Below are 20,683 nucleotides of genomic sequence, written 5' to 3'. Positions count from 1 at the left end.
TGACTAAAAAAAAGTATCCATATAAATAAAAAATGCATATTTTGGGATGAAATGTTTAGAAATGTATACACAGAGACATATTTTGTGGGTTAACAAAACATTTGCAGATTAATTGGATTTATGAATGAGCATGCAAAACTGATACGAGCTGGAAATATACTATTCAGCACTAGTTTTAAGAACAAATTTGATTACTATTAAACCATTTCCAATGTCCCAGATGCTTAATGTAGGATTTGCTCCACTGCACCCTCTCTCTTAAAGCAATCTAGTTTTTTTAGGGCAGGGATGGGGAATATTTTTTCCCTGGCAGACCACTCACCTGTCAATCAACTGATGTCATAATGACATCAAATGATTGGCATGTGGGTGGTCCCACCCAGCTGTCAAAGTTGGCCCGCGAGGGTAGGGGGGAGTTCAATTCCGCATGGGGAGTTCAATCCTGCTTTCTGAGATATCAGGTGTGGGGCAAATGGGCATGGTTTCTGGAAAAGAAAAAAAACAGCCTTATCGGGCCAAATGGGGAGGCCTGGAGGCCCTAATTTGGCCCTCAGGCCCGAGGCTCCCAGTCCCTGTGTTAGGGCATTTCCAGACGATAGGTGGTCTTGCATCCTGAAAATGGTATGATTCTTCAGACTTAATTGAAATCCCATAAGTGCATTCTCTCTTTTGGCTATTATGATAATAAAAAGCTGCTTCTGGTGAATGCTTTTGTGGTGTTCTGCATAGCAGTGTGGATTTTAACAGGAGGAAATAGCCTGGCAATGGGGATGTAGCATGGTTGGCCATACCATGTGAACGAATAAGGTAGCTGATTGTGAGCAGCAAACTTGCATGTCTGTTTTGGGGGGCGTATATGTTTGTGGGCATGCACACATACCCCCATGCCCACATGTGCACCAAGACATTAAAAACAGAGCAGGGTATTTTACAGTAACAAGCATTGCTATGTAACAGGACTCAGCTTCAAATCTTCAAATCAGCCAGACACATCCTTGTCGTAAAAAGCACAGGGGGGTGAGTAATGCAGTAAGATGCAATAAGTTGCGAACAGTTGGGATGATGGGGACTCCTTAAACTGGTCATGCAGAAAAACTCTTAAATACGGACACACACAAAGGCACACATGCAGAAATGCAGACAGACAGACGTACAGGTACGTGGCGCCCCAAGGATCAAATACAGAATGGTAAGTCAGGAGACCTACCCTGCCATAGGGACTCAACTGAAAAGGATGCACAGCCTGCAAATTCAATATGACAGCAAATAGGCTGCATTTCCCACTGTCTAGGGCTTTGCTTCATGAAGCTTTTAGAGGTATTTTTAGTCTCCGGGTAAGAAAAAAAGAAACGAAACTTGATTGCTTGTGCTACCTCCTCTGCACACTCGGCTATTTTTACTTCCGAGAGACTGGGCCTACATCCAGCATGTAGGGAGGGGGGGGCGGGGGTGTGTGTGAAGCTGGAATTATTTGCCTTCCATTAAGAAAAAGGCCTCCCAAGCCTGATGTTATCAAGTCAGTGAGGGGACATCTGATCTCAAACTTGTTGGACAGATGTCTCTTGGCAGGGCTGCGCTGGAGAAATGCAGGGAGAGCAAACAGATCAGTAGAAATGGCTCTCATACTGCAAAGGGCTGGTACTGGCACAGCTCCGTTCGAAGGACTTCTGGAACATGAGTGGCACCAACAGGATGATTAGAAAACTGACAGCTTTATTCAAGGCAGGAGGTAAGGCTGAATCTGAAGCCACCATGATCCCCCCCCCCCCGTGAAGTGCATCAAAAGTCTTTTTTTTTCCCCAGAAAAGAGAGTTAATAGGAAGAAAGCAAAAAGTGAAAACACTACAAGGAGAAGGGAAATTCTTAGCAGCTTTTCCCAAATAGGGTCAGCAAGCAGGTTGGGAACCTGTATTACATTACATTCACCTGCCTTCAAAAGCCATTCTTTGGGTAACGATACATGGGGGGGGGGGGAATACATATTTGCCCTACAAAAATGTCTCCCGCAGTTCAAAACTGCTGAAAGTCCAGCAGCCATTTTGCATCCCGCACAACGTCCCAAACCTAGTGTTGTTCAGTCACGCGGTTGCAGGGAGATGGTAACCTAGCACATAAATGGTGGAGAATATTCAGCAATATGGCCCTCTTTGGGAAAGAGCCTGGAAAAGAAAATGTTGAGAATTTTTTTTCCTGAAAAAGTTCTTATGAGAAATTTTGCCTCAGCTCTGTGCTCACTATTGCTTCACACAACACAGACACAGAGTCGCACACGCTGCTGTCCTCTTCCCCAGAGGAAAGTCTAGCATTTCATTCTCTGCCTGTATTTATTCCTTTTAAATGCATGCCCATGTAGTGTTTCACAGGAACGACCGCTGAGTAGTTGGGTTTTTGTTTTGTTTTAAATCGGCAAGTAAGTGAATTGGAACAGTGGAAGACAACTTGGTGGGATGCGGGTGGTGTTGTGGGTTAAACCACAGAGCCTAGGGCTTGGCGATCAGAAGGTTGGCGGTTCGAATCCCCACGACGGGGTGAGCTCCCGTTGCTCGGTCCCAGCTCCTGCCAACCTAGCAGTTTGAAAGCACGAGGTGCAAGTAGATAAATAGGTACTGCTCCGGTGGGAAGGTAAAAAGCATTTCTGTGCGCTGCTCTGGTTCGCCAGAAGCGGCTTAGTCATGCTGGCCACATGACCCGGAAGCTGTACACTGGCTCCCTTGGCCAGTAAAGCGAGATGAGCGCTGCAACCCCAGTCTCGTGTGCGACTGGACCTAATGGTCAGGGGTCCCTTTACCTTTACCTTTAAGACAACTTGGTATGTTAGGTAACTCCACTCCCCCAAATAAGCAGTCCTAAAACAGAACTAGAACGGCTTCATGGTGCAATGAGCAGATTGCTTCTCAGTCTAGTGAAGCAACCAAGCCGCACTACAGACCCTTTTAACTTCCATTCACAACTCCCCATCTCAGATAGCAGCGACCCTTCTGCAGCTGCAGGTGACCCGACTCTGTGTTGTTAAGAAACTTTAACTAGACTGATTTGGACAGTATGACTCACATGAGCTGTGTTTTCCCTCGCCGTCTTTGTCTGTCTTCTATAGGGCACTTTCATTTAGTGCTGTCACTGCACTGCTGTCAAACCTCAGACTCAAGTAGCCGGCGTGAAATGCAGAATAATTACTGTAACTTAATTTGTGATTGATATCCTCATGTATCTTGCAAATCTCAGCATATCCATCCTACTTCCATTCCTGTTTCTGTTCAAGCCTCAGAACTGATTTTTTTCTTTGTTTTCTTCACCCCCACCCCTACCATTTCCTCTTTACGGATGCAAATCCCACTAACTGGGCTTTCTTCGCCTGCCTTGTGAGTGCAGCCTCTCCTGCATTTTCATGGAAGCATTGAATGCACTTGTCTTTCAGCTTGGGGCAACGGGGTTCTGAAGGGGCAGATAGGGCCCCGAGGCTTGGAAAAATTAAGCCATTTGCACCCATTCATTTTTGCAGGTTGCAGATGTCCTTATTCAGTGTGTCCCCGGCTTCCAAGCTATACAGGATAGCACGGTGCATCCTATTGATCACCCTGTTTACATGAGGTTAGGTGTTATTGCCCACCCTTGGGATGGCGCCTCCTACAGGACCAAACAGGCAAAGCATAGAACCTCTTGCTCTGCTTGTGAGTCGATAGGTCAGGCTCCTGCAGTCTGACCAAGTTAGAACTTTTTAAAACATTTTTTTTCCACCTTTAGCTCCCCTGCCTTCAGTTCCTTTCTCATCTCCTACACAAACACCACATTTTTTATAGAAAAAAGTGTGTGTGGACCTTTTGGGTTCCTTTAGCTGGGGGTAAGGATGGCACTGCAGCCTGGTTCCCGCCAAAACGCCTAGGGCAGAGGAGCCCAAAGATAGGAGTTCAGTGGCACCACTCCAGTGGCTGGTAGCAAAGGAAAACAAGCTGCTTCACAACACCTTTAGAGGCTTGTGGCCTTGGCTGACCCTTTCCCTGCCTTCCAGGGAGGCATTTCTCCTCAGAAATTGCCACACTGGACACAGCAGGGGAGAGGAGCAGCTGCCCTGCATTCACTGGTGAGGGCAGACCACAGAGCTCATTTCTAGAAAACCAGCATGGCCCGTGTTTCTCTCTCATTCCTTTCTCAGATGCATTAGCAAAAGAGGTTTCTTCTTTTCACTATTCTGACAGCAACTTATGAAACAACTCAGGGCCCTGCCAAACATTACCTACTAGCTGCTGGATTGCATTGCCTTTCATTTCTGCAGAGATTGTAAGCTCTTTGGGGCAGGGATCTCACGTCAGTGTCTTTTACACTGTATCATAGAATCATAGAGTTGGAAGAGACCACAAGGGCCATCCAGTCCAACCCCCTGCCAAGCAGGAAACACCATCAAAGCATTCCTGACAGATGGCTGTCAAACCTCCGCTTAAAGACCTCCAAAGAAGGAGACTCCACCACACTCCTTGGCAGCAAATTCCACTGTTGAACAGCTCTTACTGTCAGGAAGTGAGAGTAGGTATAGCATATAAATGTAGGTATAGCATATAAATGTTTTACAATTTTATGTAAGCCACCCAGAGTGGCTGGGGGAACCCAGCCAGATGGGTAGGGTATATAATAATAATAATAATAATAATAATAATAATAATAATAATAATAATAATAATAATATGAGGTTTGCTGCTAGATCACCTAGTGATTCCTCTGCATAGAAACAGCAACAGCTGAGCGGGAGGGTTTAGTCTGCACACACTGTCTCTTTAACGCTAGCCATGATGATGACTGTTTGGATGAAACAACAACTGTGACCTTATTTAAAGTGCTTGCCTGAAGGAGTGTCAAACAGGATGGAGGGACAGGGGGAGAACAGAGTCTCTCCTTTGAAATTAACGAGCTAATGTCCTTGGATGAATAGACATATCTACTCAGCAAGGAAAAGAGGGATGGAGGGTAAATCTCCTTGCATCTCCCTCTCTCCCTCTCTCTTGCTTATCTCTTTTAATGCACTTAAGTCCTTTTGTGTTTCTCTAATCTGATTGAGGGTGCCTAATACCTTTGCAACCTGTGCAGCCACCTTCCTAGCCAAGCACCGAGGACAACATGCTTATATGTGCATGATTCTGCTGGGTAAAAATAGCAGAACTCCCTCCACTAGCTCCTCACCCTTTCCCTTTTGCTATATCTAAATGCCCTGTTACTGCACACTTGGGACTTGCAGTGGAAATTAGTTTGACTGGCGTTCCAGTGTACGCCAGCGTACACCAGCCATTCCCACCTCACTCATCCAGTGAAGATGTGGGGAGAAGCAGGTCCAAGCATACAGGTCATGCGCCCCGCCCCGCCCCGCCCCCCAAATGCCAGAGCATCAGCTGGCCATGCCTCTAGCACTGAAGGCTCAATATTAGTGCAAAAGGGTGCAAAGTGCATAAGGCCCCTTTCACACCAATGGCAAACACGTGGCAGTCCCACTTTAATCCCTACCCACATATTTGTAAACCACTGTGAGGTTTTCTTTTATAATCAAACAGCATAAAAATGTTAGGGAATAAATAACATGAATGAATGAGAGTGAATGTCTGCGCACTTCTTTGACCCTCACCAGGCTGTGAGAGCCCTACAGGTTTTTACAATGAATTTATTCAATTATTTCCCAAATTTTATATACCACTAGAGTGCAAGCACAAACACCTCAAAACAGTTTTGTTGTTGTTGTTTAGTCGTTTAGTCGTGTCCAACTCTTCGTGACCCCATGGACCATAACACGCCAGGCACTCCTGTCTTGTACTGCCTCCCGCAGTTTGGTCAAACTCATGTTGGTAGCTTCGAGAACACTGTCCAATCATCTCATCCTCTGTCGTCCCCTTCTCCTAGTGCCCTCAATCTTTCCCAACATCAGGGTCTTTTCCAGGGAGTCTTCTCTTCTCATGAGGTGGCCAAAGTATTGGAGCCTCAGCTTCAGGATCTGTCCTTCCAGTGAGCACTCAGGGCTGATTTCCTTAAGAATGGATAGGTTTGATCTTCTTGCAGTCCATGGGACTCTCAAGAGTCTCCTCCAGCACCACAATTCAAAAGCATCAATTCTTCGGCGATCAGCCTTCTTTATGGTCCAGCTCTCACTTCCATACATCACTACTGGGAAATCCATAGCTTTAACTATACAGACCTTTGTCGGCAAGGTGATGTCTCTGCTTTTTAAGATGCTGTCTAGGTTTGTCATTGCTTTTCTCCCAAGAAGCAGGCGTCTTTTAATTTCGTGACTGCTGTCACCATCTGCAGTGATCAAGGAGCCCAAGAAAGTAAAATCTCTCACTGCCTCAATTTCTTCCCCTTCGATTTGCCAGGAGGTGACAGGACCAGTGGCCATGAAGGGACAAAACAGTTTAGACTAGTCTCCAAATGAGCATCCAATTCATTGTGCTGCTGGTAAAGTTGCAGATAAGTGGTGTTCATATGCATAAAAACAACAACAACACTTTGCTGTAACCCATTAGCTCATTTGATCATGGCCGAGATCTTAAATGCACAATTTGGGAGAATATTCTTGGAGAGTGCAGTTATTCCAAAGCTACTAATGAAGACAGGTTGCCTGTGTAGTGTTGGGTTATCAATGCTAGTCAAGTTGGTTTCCTGGGAACTGGGTTTTTGCCTGTCATTCTGTTTGCTTGGATTTTATTTAACAAACACTATAGAAACAGTTCTACCTCACAGGGTTGAGATGCTAATGGGAGGGTGAAAAGGGAAGAAGCTCTGATGTTTAAAAGCGCATTGTTTGTTTTTGTCCCTTTTTTCATCAATTGGGTGGGGGAGAAAGCATATCTGTGTATATTTTAAGAAAGATATTTCACGGAGCAATCCAAATTCCTGGTGGGCGGCAGCAGGATTTAACAGAGTAGTGGAGCAACTGCTATGTCTGGAGTCCCACTGGTTGTACTGGAAAATAACTTCTCCTCCTGCCCCCACATGCCATTTCCAGGTTGGCGCAGCCGACAGACTCATATCAGGCCAATTGCTGGTGGCTACAGATGAGGGAGAAATTAGATTTTGTTAAAGCAAGCCTACCTAATTTGTACTTACCGAAACAATACACAAACCGAAACACAGCCATCCTTCAAAATCCATACTTCCCTGAATTTTCAACACCGTTCCCCAGCCAAGTAATTGCATAAAAATGCACATAGCAGGATAAAGGGTGTCTATAAATGCATCTTTTTAGTGAAGACAGCATACAAAAATGCAAAAGTAATTTGTAAGAATGTGTACATTAGGTAAAATTGCATACAGAAATATGTGAATTAGGAGAAACTTGTGTTAGAATGCTGATGAATTTTCATGAGGATTTTTTGTTTTTGTTTTTTATTAAAAAACCCTGGAAACTGAGGTGGAAATGTGGAGAACTGAACTTAAGAACAGGAAACTGAAAAAGGAGACAAACCAAAATTGACAGATCCACCCATTCCTGGTGTGAATGCAGAAACTGAGTAAATGAAAAGTTTCATTCTAAGGGTCCATGCAGACATCCTCTTTATTAAGCACCCATCATGATATGCATACGTGATGTTATTGGGTGGTTATCTGCGATCATGTTTTCAACATCATCTGACCACCTGTGGTTTAGGTGGGTGCACTTAGGAGCTCTGTGTTGATGGGAGCCCTCTCCCCCCCCCCCACTGGCACAGCCAGACATAACTGGGTGAACAGAAATCTCAAGTTCTATCCTATCTGCACCACTTCCAGTGTGGAAGATGGAGGGATTGTTCCATCAGTCAATTTATCTCATCAGTTTTTCTCTTCATTGGCAGCAAAATCCTAAACACGCCTACTCAGAAGTAAATTCCATTGGGCTCAGTGGGGCTTACTCCCTAGGATGTGTAGTTAGAACTACAGTGGTGCCTTGCAAGATGAATTTAATTCGTTCCGCGAGTCAATTCGTTTTGCAAAAAAATCGTCTTGCGAATCGTGGTTTCCCATAGAAATGCATTGAAATTTCTTTTTTTGCCCATAGGAACGCATTAATTAAATTTCAATGCATTCCTATGGGAAACCGCAATTCGCAAGTCAATTTTTTTGCAAAATGAATTCGTCTTGCGAGTCACCATCAGATTGCAAGACGTATTCGTCTTGCGAAAAAATCCGTCTTGCAGGGCATTCGTCTTGCGAGGTACCACTGTACAGCCCACGTGCATAGGAATCAATAGGAATGCATGTGCATACAAATATACCTGTAAAGAATAAAGAAACATATCTGATTCCACCAAAAATAAAACACCCTTAAGATTTCCTTCCTTTTTTGCCTACAGGGGTCCGTCTGGATCGAGTTCGTGGTGGCCGTCAAAAGTACAAAAGGAGATTGGATTCCGAGAGCAGCACTTATTTGAGCTTACAGATTCCTCCTCCAGCCAAAAAGCCATGTAAGTGCCGGTATCACACTCTGTTGCCTGGGGCAAGCTCTCCGTTTCCTTCCCCCTAACATAGTGCTGTGGGATTGTGCTGCTGTCCCTGAGTGTTCCCCATAGGAAACCAGTTCTCAGCTGTCTTAATTAGGGAGCCACATGAGTTAGTGTCCTCTGAGACTTTTCTGAAACTGAAGCCAAGGGCAATTGTTCAGATCCATGGTTTAAGGGAGCACCTGGCCTTTCCCTAAATTTACAAGAGATCAGCTTGCAGGTGAAGATGGTGGTCTACCCATCTCAGCATGGTGGTCCTCCAGCTTTGCATGACCCTGCTAGCTGCCTAACAACCTATTCATCGTAGATCTCTATGCTGCAGCCTGAATCTATTCCTGGTGCATTTCACACATTATGCAGAGGAAATCCTGAGCTTGCCACTGAGTCTGCACTCAGTGGGGGAGATTTAGCCTCTCGGATTCCTTGGTGCCTATACCTGTATGATACCTGTGCTTTTTGCTTTGATACCTTACACTTAAGACACACCTAAGTGTAAGGTATCTTTGGGGCACACCTAAGCCAAATAGTAAAAGCTCTTAGTTCTCTGGAAGGTCTTGCTTCATTGCTCATTGATCTTATTCTGTTGTCTGCCCAGCTACTAGCACTTTGGTTTGAGGTGGAGAAACTCTCCCTGGAAAAGATATATCACCCTTCCCACCAAGAGTACCTTCTGTCAGAGTTCAGCCAAGCCACACAGACTGCACTATCTGTGCTGGTCCTGCAGCACCAGTGATCAGCTTTATGTTCTAGATCAGGGATAGGCAACCTAAGGCCCGGGGGCCGGATTCGGCCCAATTGCCTTCTCAATCTGGCCTGTGGACAGTCCGGGAATCAGCATATTTTTACATGTGTAGAATGTGTGCTTTTATTTAAAATGCATCTCTGGGTTATTTGTGGGGCCTGCCTGGTGTTTTTACATGAGTAAAATGTGTGCTTTTATTTAAAATGCATCTCTGGGTTATTTATGGGGTATAGGAATTTGTTCATTTCCCCCCTTCAAAATATAGTCTGGTCTAAGCCCATGGCTGAAAAAGGTTGCTGGCCCCTGTTCTAGAGAGTGGTCAGAACAGGATGAGGTCCCCTCCATTAATGTACCAGTGGGCTCAAACACACTAAGAGCCACTTCACTTTCCAAAAATCAGTATTTTACAATAGAAAGTTGGGAAAATATTTAAAGCTGACATGAGAAATAGCCCATAGTTTATTTTAATTTCCACAGGGGTGTTTCCTTAAGCCGTTTTCCCTGCATTTCCCCCCATGTCAGAAGATTCCCCATTTATTCCAGCCAGAATGTCCATATGTGCGCTTCCTATCAGTATTAATTAGCCAGAATACATGGTAAAACGATTATCAGTTGAAATATGTGGAGTGTTCAGAATGGAAACTTCTATCTTGGCAAAGGATGCTTAGGTATATCAGTAATTAACACATGTAAGTATCTATGATAGGATCAGGGACTGATCGTAGCTCAGTGGTAGAACACATGTCTTGCATGCAAAAGGTTGCAGGTTCAATCCTTGGGGCCTCCAGTTTAAAAAGGAGCAGGTAGCATGTGATGAGAAAGACCTCTGCCACGGTCTCTGGAGAGCTGTTCACAACTCCAAGAAGGCAATACTGGGATAGAGGAACAAACAGTATGATCAGGCAGGAGCCAGCTTCCTACATACCTGGCATTCCCAAGCAAAAATAATCTCACCTTTATTTCAGATAGCGGAGTTTTAAGCTACTTGTGTAGGTTTGTCAGAAGCACATACTGATTTCTGCTTTGGAATTTGCAGTGACCAAGATCGTCTCCCACCTGTTGGTGGCAGAGCCGGAAAAGATTTATGCTATGCCTGACCCTACCATGCCGGAGAGCGACATAAAAGCTCTGACCACGCTCTGTGATTTGGCAGACAGAGAGCTGGTTGTGATCATTGGCTGGGCAAAGCACATCCCAGGTAAGAAGCTAAGGGTGGGTAGCAAAAATAAAAATAAATGGTTGCGGTGACTTACCGTCATGGGCACTAGTTTATTATTTTCAACAGGGAAGCTGCCATTGCTTGATGAGGAGCTCCGAAATTCTGTGTGTAAAACCCCCCCCCCCAAGATTTCGCAGCTTCAGTCCCCACATTTTGCAAATCGAATAAAAATGCAATGGGAATCTTTAACCCGTGAGCAGCCTTGGAGGGATCCACCTCTCTCGTTGCACATTACAAGAAGCAACAAACTGAAGTGGGAATAGTTCACTCCCACACACACACACCAGCTTTTTTGCTGCTCTTTTAACCATGCGAAGCAGCCTCAAGGAGAACCTGAGTTCAATAGAAAATAGAGGTTATAAGAGGACTCCTAGTTTACAACAGACTCCTTGCTTTCAATCTGAATTCCAATGCAGTTATTGATTTATTGGTATAAATTAATGTATCCTTAGATGCTTGCGATTATCTTATAGCTTTAGCTTTGAACTGAGAAAACTCCAGCTGATGGGTGCTTGGGAAAGGAGGTCAGTCTTTGGATACTGCTTCTCAGCAAATCTTAATCCCAATGGTGCCCTTCTTGAAGGAGGCCTGTCATAACAGGGATTACCCCACTCACTGGCTGCACAATCTGCCAGGGCCTGATTCAGCACAAACAGTGTAATGCTGCTGATTAAGGAAACTCTGTCTGGATTGCTCCACTAACCCAGCAGCTGGGAAGAATTAACAGGAAGGATAATAACAAACTACACCAGACGACAATTTATTAATACTCAGGGCCACCATCTCCATATTGATGAGGCCCCTTCCTGCAAGAACATTTGTGAGGTCAATGTACTTCCCATTTTTAGTGCACAATCCAAACAGTTGTTGACCAGGTAGAGCTGCTGTTGTGGAGATACACATTTTCCAAGCAGGTTAGATGTAATCACACTTTCCTTTATGTCCGTCTGTCTAGAAAGATGTAGACAGAGCATCCCCCCCCCCCCCCGGTAGTACTTTTGTTACTTGCCTGATTACAGTGCAAATTGTGGTTGTTTTTCACTAAAGAGCACTTGATCACATCCTGTCCCATTACTTCTCAAAGCAGTGTGCCAATGTACCATTTTGTGAAATCCTTTCCCATTGTTTGGAAATTTTGCAATGGAAAAGTCCACAAAGTTGCTCCTCACAGACAAACCCAAAGCTAATTCAAATGGGGTGTGGCTGTGTGAATTAATAGCTAAATGATACTCAGTATGGACAGGTCCAGAGTGAGTTGACAGCATGATAGAAAAGGAAGAATGATCTGAGGGTAACAATATGTTGTTGTTGTTTAGTCGTTTAGTCGTGTCCGACTCTTCGTGACCCCATGGACCATAGCACGCCAGGCACTCCTGTCTTCCACTGCCTCCCGCAGTTTGGTCAAACTCATGTTCGTAGCTTCGAGAACACTGTCCAACCATCTCGTCCTCTGCCGTCCCCTTCTCCTAGTGCCCTCAATCTTTCCCAACATCAGGGTCTTTTCCAGGGAGTCTTCTCTTCTCATGAGGTGGCCAAATTATTGGAGCCTATGCTTCATGATCTGTCCTTCCAGTGAGCACTCAGGGCTGATTTCCAATAATATAGTTAGGTCCTAAGTTTCTGAATATTAAGGCAATATGTTGATTTCGTCCAATGAAATCTCTGAAAGCTGTGAGTATGTGTGTACATGTGCACAACTTTCAGGTTTGCATTAATTCCTAAACTTGCCTCAGACAAACAACTGTGCAAGGACCCTCTCAGTGGTGTCAGCACATATGTCCAATTAAGCTTGAAGCCACTCTTCAGCAATTGAGGGGGGGGGATACATTTTAATAGTGTTCAGCAAATATTATTACCTCCCTACCAAGGCTGTCTTCCCCTCTGGACAGGACTCCCCTTCTTCATGCTTCACACCCAGCCCCTGCATTAATCACCTATACCTTGGTTCCCCATCACTGTGCCTCCCTGCAGGAAGAGGAGACTTCTCTTGAGGGGTGATGACAGGGGCTCTTTGGGTGTCTGTTTTGCTGCTGCTCTTGCTGGGAAGACGAGAGCTTTGCGCAGGATGAAATATGGCTAGTGGAGTGACAGCAGCTGTGTCTAGAGTGGCCTCAGATCCTATAATTACATCTCTCTTTATTACAGCTGCTAATGGCCCTCCAGGATGACAGAGATGATAATAAATTAACAGATTATGAACTCCACTTGCCACAAATTATGTGTTTTCTCTCTCTCTCTTCTCTCTCTCTCTCTCTAGTCTCTCTCTCCCCCCTAAAGATTCTGGTTGCTCCTGCTGCCAAATGTCTAAAAAAGAATAGGTTTCTACACCCATGGGTACAAATACTACAGGTTTCAGAGGGAATCTGTGAAGTTCAGTTGGGATACTGCCAAGAGGAGCTTATGCATGCTTCTCTGTAAGAAAGGATGAAGTAATGTGCTTTATTTGGAGCAATGTGGGGCATGCAACAATTTCCTAATACATGGATGAGGAGGAACCTGAGTGGTACAGTTATTCTGTTGGCATTCTTATAGTTTGTTGTGGTTTAAACCATCTTGAATAACTGGTGACAACCACAGACTTAGGTTTATCTTGATTCCAGATAATTTATTACTAACTTGAAATCTCTGGTCTCAAATAGTGCTGAGCCAGAATTGAAACCCCATGAATTCATAGCCCTCTTTGTGGTCTATGAAAGAATCCACCCTGTTGGCGATGCTGAGGGAAAGAGCTGTGAACGAGCCTCAGTCAACACGTGGGTCTGATGGGCATTGTGGTCCAAAACATCTCCAGGACATCAGATTGGGGGACGTTGATCTCAGCACTGTCGTGCTTTCATTGTTTGCTCAAAGTCTGGTATCCGCAGCAGGCATGGCATTTTCTTGCACAGCATGTGATCTGCTCTCTGCTCAGATGCGTTAGGCATCCCACTGTTTAATTCCCTCTGTTGTAAAAGAGAATACTTTGATGCCAGCCCCCTATAGAACACCTTGCATTGGCCAGTTGGATATCAAGGAGATGCAGCATGGATGACAGCTATCAGGTCTGAATCTGACAAAGGGGATTTCACCATCCTCTCTGGACAGAGTTGGTGAGAAAGTGCTCTTGCTTTGTCCCAGAGTCGCAGCTACAGTGTTGAGCACAATGCTCAGGATGTGAACTTGGAGTGGCAGGGTGTTCTTTGCCCATTATAGAAGTGTGTGTTCTCTGTTGCGTGTACCTGTGTGCAACACATTTTCAAGTGTGTGTTTGTCGCATTCACGCTGCACACTTTAGGCATACACTTAAAATCCCTAGTGTAATGAGTGAAGAGGCCCTGAGATACCAGATCAGATATTGCATGCACTGCATGTTCTGTGTGGTTCTCATGTTCTCACACTGTTTCAAATTATGTGTGCTTGTCTGGCTCAAAGAAGATTGAACTTTTTCTGTAACTGCTAAACTGGCTGGATTATTATTTCATTTTGATGATTCTCGGTTATGGAATGGAAGCTCCTTCTTCCATTAGGACATCGTCAAGCATAAATGAACTGACCGTAATAAGTCGGTGCGATTAATAGTTACAGGTCTCCAGCGGAACTTGTGAGCATAGTTTTCTTGCTACATAAATGTGGATTAGCAACAGAAGAGCACAGCTCCCTTGCTAAAAGGGCAGCTTGTTGTTATTCAGACATATACAGGGCAAAGCACTGGTTTGTGGTCAGCAATGCACTGCAAACTAGTTGTCTAGCCTAGCTCCTTTCCATCTTCAGACTTGCCAAGAAGGGTTGGATTTGCAGCTCATGTCCCTGATGTCCCAGCCTCCTCTTCAGCTGTCCTCTTATTTCTTCTGGTACTCCTCCCCAGTGCTTTATCGATCTCTCCCTCCTACCCATCAGGCCTCACACACGCACACACAACACGTGACAGCTGATTGGTATCTGTTAATTAATGTGGCCTGCGGCCTCTTTTCTATTCAGTGGCCTGATAAGGGAAATTGGATGTCCAAGGACTGCCGTGCCATTATCACCCCTTACCTCCTCTGGCAACACAAACACAAAACATGGTGTAGTGATAAATAAATACCACTAACCCATCCCTCTGCCCTCACTTCCTTGGGCTGAGATAGCCGAGACAGAAAAATGGAACTCCCGACCAGTCAATACAGCAATCACCAGCTCTTTTGTTAATTGCCAAGTTGATAACAAGAGAAATCAAATGATCCTTGCAGTGACTGGCTCCCTTGGCCCAGATGCAGGCGAACGAGTACCAGAGCAAAGGACTCTGGGAATAAAGGCATCCTGCTGAGCGTAAATCACAGCTAGAGGGACTGGAGCATCTGTGAGTCAAAGGTTAATGAGCTTAGGAGGAACTGTGAGGCAGCAGTGAAGCAGTTGCACAAAAAGAAGAAAAGGGAAGGAGAATGATCTCTTACAACACTTGGCAAGAAATGTTAGGTAACTCCCTGTTTGTTACTGGGAACAGATGAATCTGTCAATGTCATTTTCTAAATTTTCCAATCTCAAATTCGGTTTGCATCACTTTGCAAACCCTTAAAAACTCAAACACATTTTAGGGTACACTTATCCTAATATATCAGGTTTTGCAAGCAGTGTGTGCATTTTTTGCAAGAGCCTAATATAAGGCATTGTTGTGTGTTATTTTTGCTCACATGCACCGTTTTGTGCTTAGTTTTCCCTAATATATGTTTTGTGAGAACTGCACCACAAAATTTGTTGAAGAGTAAGTTATAAGGATAACTGCATTTCGATTTGCATATTGGTTTGGAAAGTATGGTGTTATCTAGGTTCACATTAAGCAAAATGGACAAAATGAATTTCTCCCCCATTCCTGGTTGTAACCAAGGTGTGAAAATGAATCACTCTTTATTGAAGGAGCAGGCAGACGTGGGACTAGGTTGAGTCACCATGCTTTCTTTATATGTAGGATTTGTATGTGTTGTGACAGACTAGGAAGAGTCAGGAAATACTGAGAAGAACTTCAGTTGTTTCTACTCTCATCCTCTCCCGCCCTCACCAAGAACAGTTTCCCCCATTTCTTCAGGACTCTTGTGTGAGTCTGGTAATTTTGAAAGAGCATCTCAAGAGGGAAAATGGAAAATCTCATCATGCAAAAGTGAGGTGCCCTTGACACCCTTGTGAGTAAAGTTGCAACAGAGGGAAATTTATGCCTATGTCTGTTTGTGAGTTAGATAGCCATATGCCAAACTACTCCCAGTGTTTTACTCATGTCTGGATCACTTGTAGACAGACAGTTGTCCTTGGCACATTAAGACATTTGTGATATTGGAAGTGGCCTTTTCTTACACTTGTGTTTCACACAGGAACAAAGCCTATCCTTGCCTCCTTTCCCACACTGGCTGTAATTAGGGTTGCCAGACTCAATAGAGGACAGAACTTCTGTGCCTTTAATTGCCCTGCTCTCTTTTGAGTCTGGAAACCTTAAAGAGAAACCAGCAGACCCTTTGCTTGAAAATTAAACAAAGGGTCTGCTGGTTTCTCTTTAAGGTTTCCAGACTCAAAAGAGAGCAGGGCAATTAAAGGCACAGAAGTCCTGTCCTCTATTGAGTCTGGCAACCCTAGCTGTAATGCCTGATTTCATTTTTCCAGTGTGGACTGTATGTTGTTCCTCTCCCAGATTCCTCATGACTTTTCCAGTTTTGAGAGCAAGTGGGCAGGCTAGGTGCCACTGCCTCCGGATGAACCATAATCTCCAGATCCCCAGTTTTCATGTAAGAAGAAAAAAGGAAGTGAGAGTACATTTCTAGCACTTGTGGCATCTGAGTTCTAAGGCAAAATGCACTGGAACTGTTCTTTTTAATTTTGTGAGAAACTAGCCAGGCCCCCATTTAGTATGTACTTTGCATCACCACTGCCACCACCTAGAAAAATTATTGGCAACACACATGATCTTACCATGTAGTTTTCAAGCACAGCACTCCTCTGTTGCGAGGATCTCAATGCTACTAATTCTAATTTGTTCAGTTCTCATTCATGGCTTTTCAGTGTCTGGTCTGGCTGGTACTCAAATTGCTGTTCATGACAGAGTAGGTGCTGTTCGTTCCTGTGGGTCCTAAGGTAACATTAATGATCCTGTGGTTGGTGGAGGCAATGTTCTAAAACTGGACTGAGTTCCATTGTTAAGAAAAACTTGACTTGGCTCCTAACTTTTTTCTGTAAAGGGAATGAGCTTCTGTTTTTGGAAGGGGGTTGCACTCATGGAGGGGGTCCTTCTGTTCGCAGCCTGAATGGACTTAATGGATTGTGAATGGACTTTTGTGATTAAATGCTACAAAGCTTGTCGGTGTGAAGTATAAGCAAGCCTAACATTAATAGCCAGGCACGGGGCAGTATTTAATGCTATTCTATGGCAGCAAGGGCGAAAAGAAACACATCCACAGCTCTGCAATAGGAGAGCATTTATTTGTTTATAGTATACATGGTTTATTAGGCAGCTGTTCCACCTAAATTTCATAGATCAGTCCTTTTAAATAAAACAACTGAGTCTTTACTTTTTCATTCAATCATGTGTACAGCTTCCAAAGCAAATAGAAAGCTTTGGTATGTGCATAGCTGCCAAGTTTTCCCTTTTCTCGCGAGGAAGCCTATTCAGCATAATGGAATTTCCCTTTAAAAAAGGGATAACTTGGCAGCTATGTATGTGGCAAGCTGAAGGTGATTCCAAATGGGATTGTGTGAATAAAAGTATTCCATTACAAAATCCCTTTTGCATGTGTGTCATTGAATGGTTAAAATCACCCAAACTACATAGGAAGTGGCTTACCATGTGGAACTGCAAATGCAACTGGCTCTTAAAATGTGGCACACCTGTGAGTGAAATGATTGAAAGTTTCACTTCTTCTTCTTCTTTTTAGCACTTTGTCAAAGGAGCATTTTTTCACCTTGAACTGTGGTTAAATGTTTATGGCCAAGGGCTCCCCATGGGAATATTGAGGCTTCCATTTCTAAGCTTCAGGGCTTGGAGCAGGCAGTGCTAAAACAGTGTCTCCTACTTGTGTACGTAAGTTGACTTGCTCTTCTTGCCCTGCCAGGCTTCTCTAATCTTTCCCTGGGGGACCAGATGAGCCTATTGCAGAGTGCATGGATGGAGATACTCATCCTGGGTATCGTCTACCGCTCGTTACCCTATGAGGATAAATTGGTCTATGCTGAAGATTACATCATGGATGAGGAACATTCTCGCTTGACAGGCCTGCTGGAGCTCTACCTGGCTATCCTGCAGCTTGTGCGCAGGTATAAGAAGCTGAAGGTGGAGAAGGAAGAGTTTGTGACACTCAAGGCTTTGGCTCTTGCCAATTCAGGTAAGGTTACCATCTGGAATGGACATGAGTCTATCCACCATCGCCCATGCAACTGAAAGGCTCACTGACATTGGGTTCATGAGCTTTACATGTGGTCCAAATGGGGGCTTTCTTGACTACTAGAGTGAGATAACATTCCTTTATGATTCCTTTGGTTCAGTCTGATGGTGGTCAAGGTAGAAAGGATGTTCTGAGCACCTCCTTTAGTTTTTATATTCCTCTAGTGTTTTCAGTTGCCGAGAGAGCTTCCAGATCACTGGGTCATAGCGATTTCATACTTAACCAGCATTGTGGTTTGTTTCACTTCATTTTTTACTAACTCCAATGCTACCTTGATCTTGGAAAACTGCCACGAAGAGGCTCTGTGATACAGAGCCAGTGCTTGAACCTGGCTTGAGGCAGGTGCACATTGTAGAGAGGCCTATCTAAAAACATTCCATCGTGACAAACAGATACATTAAAAACACCCCCCCAATGCCTCGACACTGCAAATTGCATTAGAAAGAACCATAAGATCTCGAACTGAAAATACAAGAACCCATAACTTGCAGTGCAGTCCTAAACCATGTCTACTCAGAAGTCCTAGAAAATGCAATGGGACTTACTCCCAGGTAAGTGGAGTTAGATTGCAGCCACAAACAGTAATAGAACCAAAGGCTTGTAGAGAAAGGAAGGTTCTCAAATACTGGTAGAATATGTGTTAACCTCTAGGGCAGGAAGTTCCATCTAGGAGGTGGTGCAGGCCACAGAGAAGGCTGCCTCTCTCACATCACACCTCAGAAGACAGTGATATGCGTAAGAAGGGTGCATCAGCTCTTCTTAAAGGACACTGAAATAATGGGCTAATGCTGCCAATTTCTACAAAAGTCCAATACAAGCAGATAGCATATACAAATAAATACTGAAAGGCAAACCAGTCTTTATGGTCTTTGAGCTGATAACCTCAAAGACCATAAAGACTGGTTTGCCTTTCAGTATTTATTTGTATATGCTATCTGTTTGACGTTTGGTTTTGGTTTCTGTGTCAGCACTTGTACATGGTTCTCTTATTGTTTTCTTTTTGTACTAATAATACTTGATTGAAACTTGATTGAATCTTGTGCCCTTGCATGCTGCTTGTATTGTATTGGACTTCTTAAAGGACAGGCAGATTTGCCCTCTCACTTTTTTGCTGGTTTGTTTGTTTTGCCTTGTCACTCTGCAGATTCAATGCACATAGAGGACATGGATGCAGTGCAGAAACTCCAAGACCTTCTCCATGAAGCTCTCCAGGATTATGAGCTGAGCCAGCGTCATGAGGAGCCACGGCGTGCGGGGAAGCTGCTGCTCACCCTTCCCCTCCTGCGGCAAACAGCTGCCAAGGCCGTGCAGCACTTCTATAGCATCAAACTGCAGGGCAAGGTCCCCATGCACAAACTCTTCCTAGAAATGCTCGAAGCCAAGGTCTGACAGGCTTGCCCAGGAAGGAAACTGGAAGCCAAGGTTGCGGCCATGGAGCTAACCAAACAGAGGTGGCAGCTGGCTTTTATCTCCAATCATTTATTACGGAAGAATTATTTAACATCCATCTGGCAGCCACGCCAGTCTGTACATCCATCTGAAGATTATTGTGTACAGAGAAGGAAACTCTTTTAATCAACATCACTCTTCCCCACCCCCCCTCCTTTCTTTCTTTCTGGAAAATTATAGAACAAGCTCTTGCACTTGCAGAGGGAGCCCAAAGGGAGTCTGGAGCTCCTAAGAGTGATGCTGTTTGCACTATCCAGGGCAGCTGATTCCTATCTTCTTTGACCTAAGAGAAGGGGTATGGGGACTGAAGCAGAAAATGGTGAAAAATAAGAGTTTGTAACATTCATAGCATGGTGGCGTGAGAGGAGATTAAAAAAAAATCTAGGCGTCAGTGGGTCTGCAGCTTGACCCCTTTCCTCAATGCTGTGGTCCATGTGATGGTGGTCTGTTTGGGGAGGAGCGCCATGGGATCTCTTAAGTTGAGAATGGCTGCCTTCTGTGCTCAAGATACACAGAAAACATGTACATAGAGGCCCTCCTTATTGGGAAGGACGTGTAAGATATCCTGTGATATTGTACAGCATATTTGCACCTGGCTTTTCCCTATCCATGTGCAATCATCACATTCCCGGTGGCGGTTACTAGACAAGCTGGAGACATGTCCTAGAGAGAGAGAGAGAGAGAGAGAGAGAGAGAGAGAGAGAGAGAGAGAGAGAGAGAGAAGATCTCGTTGTGTGAGAGCATGCAGATGGAAGTAAATGGATACCTTTTTTTTTTTTGTTCCAAGGCTGATAGTCACTCGGTTATCCCTTCATCCTCCTAGATGTGGTGCTATTTAAAAAGGAAAAGGAAAAAGAAAACCCTCTACCTCCTTTCTTCCTTTCCCCACATGGCTCAAGGTCACTGGAATCACAGGGAATGGGCCAAAATAAAAGTTATCCCAAACTAGGGCATTTCCCAATCTTTCCTCACCAATAGATTTCAAGCTCCAAATATTAGATATATTCCCTGAGAGGTAGGAGAGAAGAAGAATTAGAAGAACTCACCTGCTGGGCTTGCGCCATGTTAAGAGATCTAAACCAACCCAGGGGAGATACTTAATCTTTGCCTCCACATCCCTTTCCCACTGTAGCAACTCTCTCATTGAGGTCAGTTGCTTGAATCCAGCCCAGATCATGTAGCTGAAGGAAGGCAAGGGCAGCAAGGCCTGTATTTGAGCTAAAACCTGTTTTGAATGGCAGGCTTGAAAGTGATAAGTAAGAGAGTGCCTCTGAGAATTGGAAGTGCTTCTCCCTCCTCATTGAGGGATTGGGGAGGTAAAGTTTCTAGGTTATATTTATAAAAACAATGGCTTCCAAGTTAGCTTGGTCCCCGCCAACCCTCTTTTTCAGAGATTAATTACTTTTCTTCTCATCGGTCCCACAACTCCAGATAGCTGACTGGT

General features: G+C 44.4%; 1 protein-coding gene across 3 annotated transcripts in view; it reads left to right on the top strand.

Annotated features, from left to right (window-relative positions):
• ESRRB (estrogen related receptor beta) overlaps positions 1-19,179 on the top strand; it is a 33,460-nt gene extending 14,281 nt beyond the window's left edge. For 2 of the 3 annotated variants that reach the window (XM_035118302.2, XM_060277868.1), the window contains 4 exons: positions 8,304-8,414; positions 10,229-10,390; positions 17,461-17,730; positions 18,935-19,179. In XM_035118302.2, the coding sequence (XP_034974193.1) occupies positions 8,304-8,414; positions 10,229-10,390; positions 17,461-17,730; positions 18,935-19,179 (788 nt within the window). Of the gene's footprint in view, positions 1-8,303; positions 8,421-10,228; positions 10,391-17,460; positions 17,731-18,934 lie in introns of all 3 variants that reach the window. The other variant, XM_060277841.1, reaches the window with a different exon arrangement.
• Positions 19,180-20,683: the final 1,504 nt, after the last annotated feature.

The sequence above is a fragment of the Zootoca vivipara genome, chromosome 1 (assembly GCF_963506605.1).
Source record: "Zootoca vivipara chromosome 1, rZooViv1.1, whole genome shotgun sequence".
Lineage (NCBI taxonomy): Eukaryota > Metazoa > Chordata > Lepidosauria > Squamata > Lacertidae > Zootoca > Zootoca vivipara.
The sequence above is the reverse complement of the archived record's forward strand: the minus strand, read 5'-3'. Positions and strand labels throughout refer to the sequence as shown.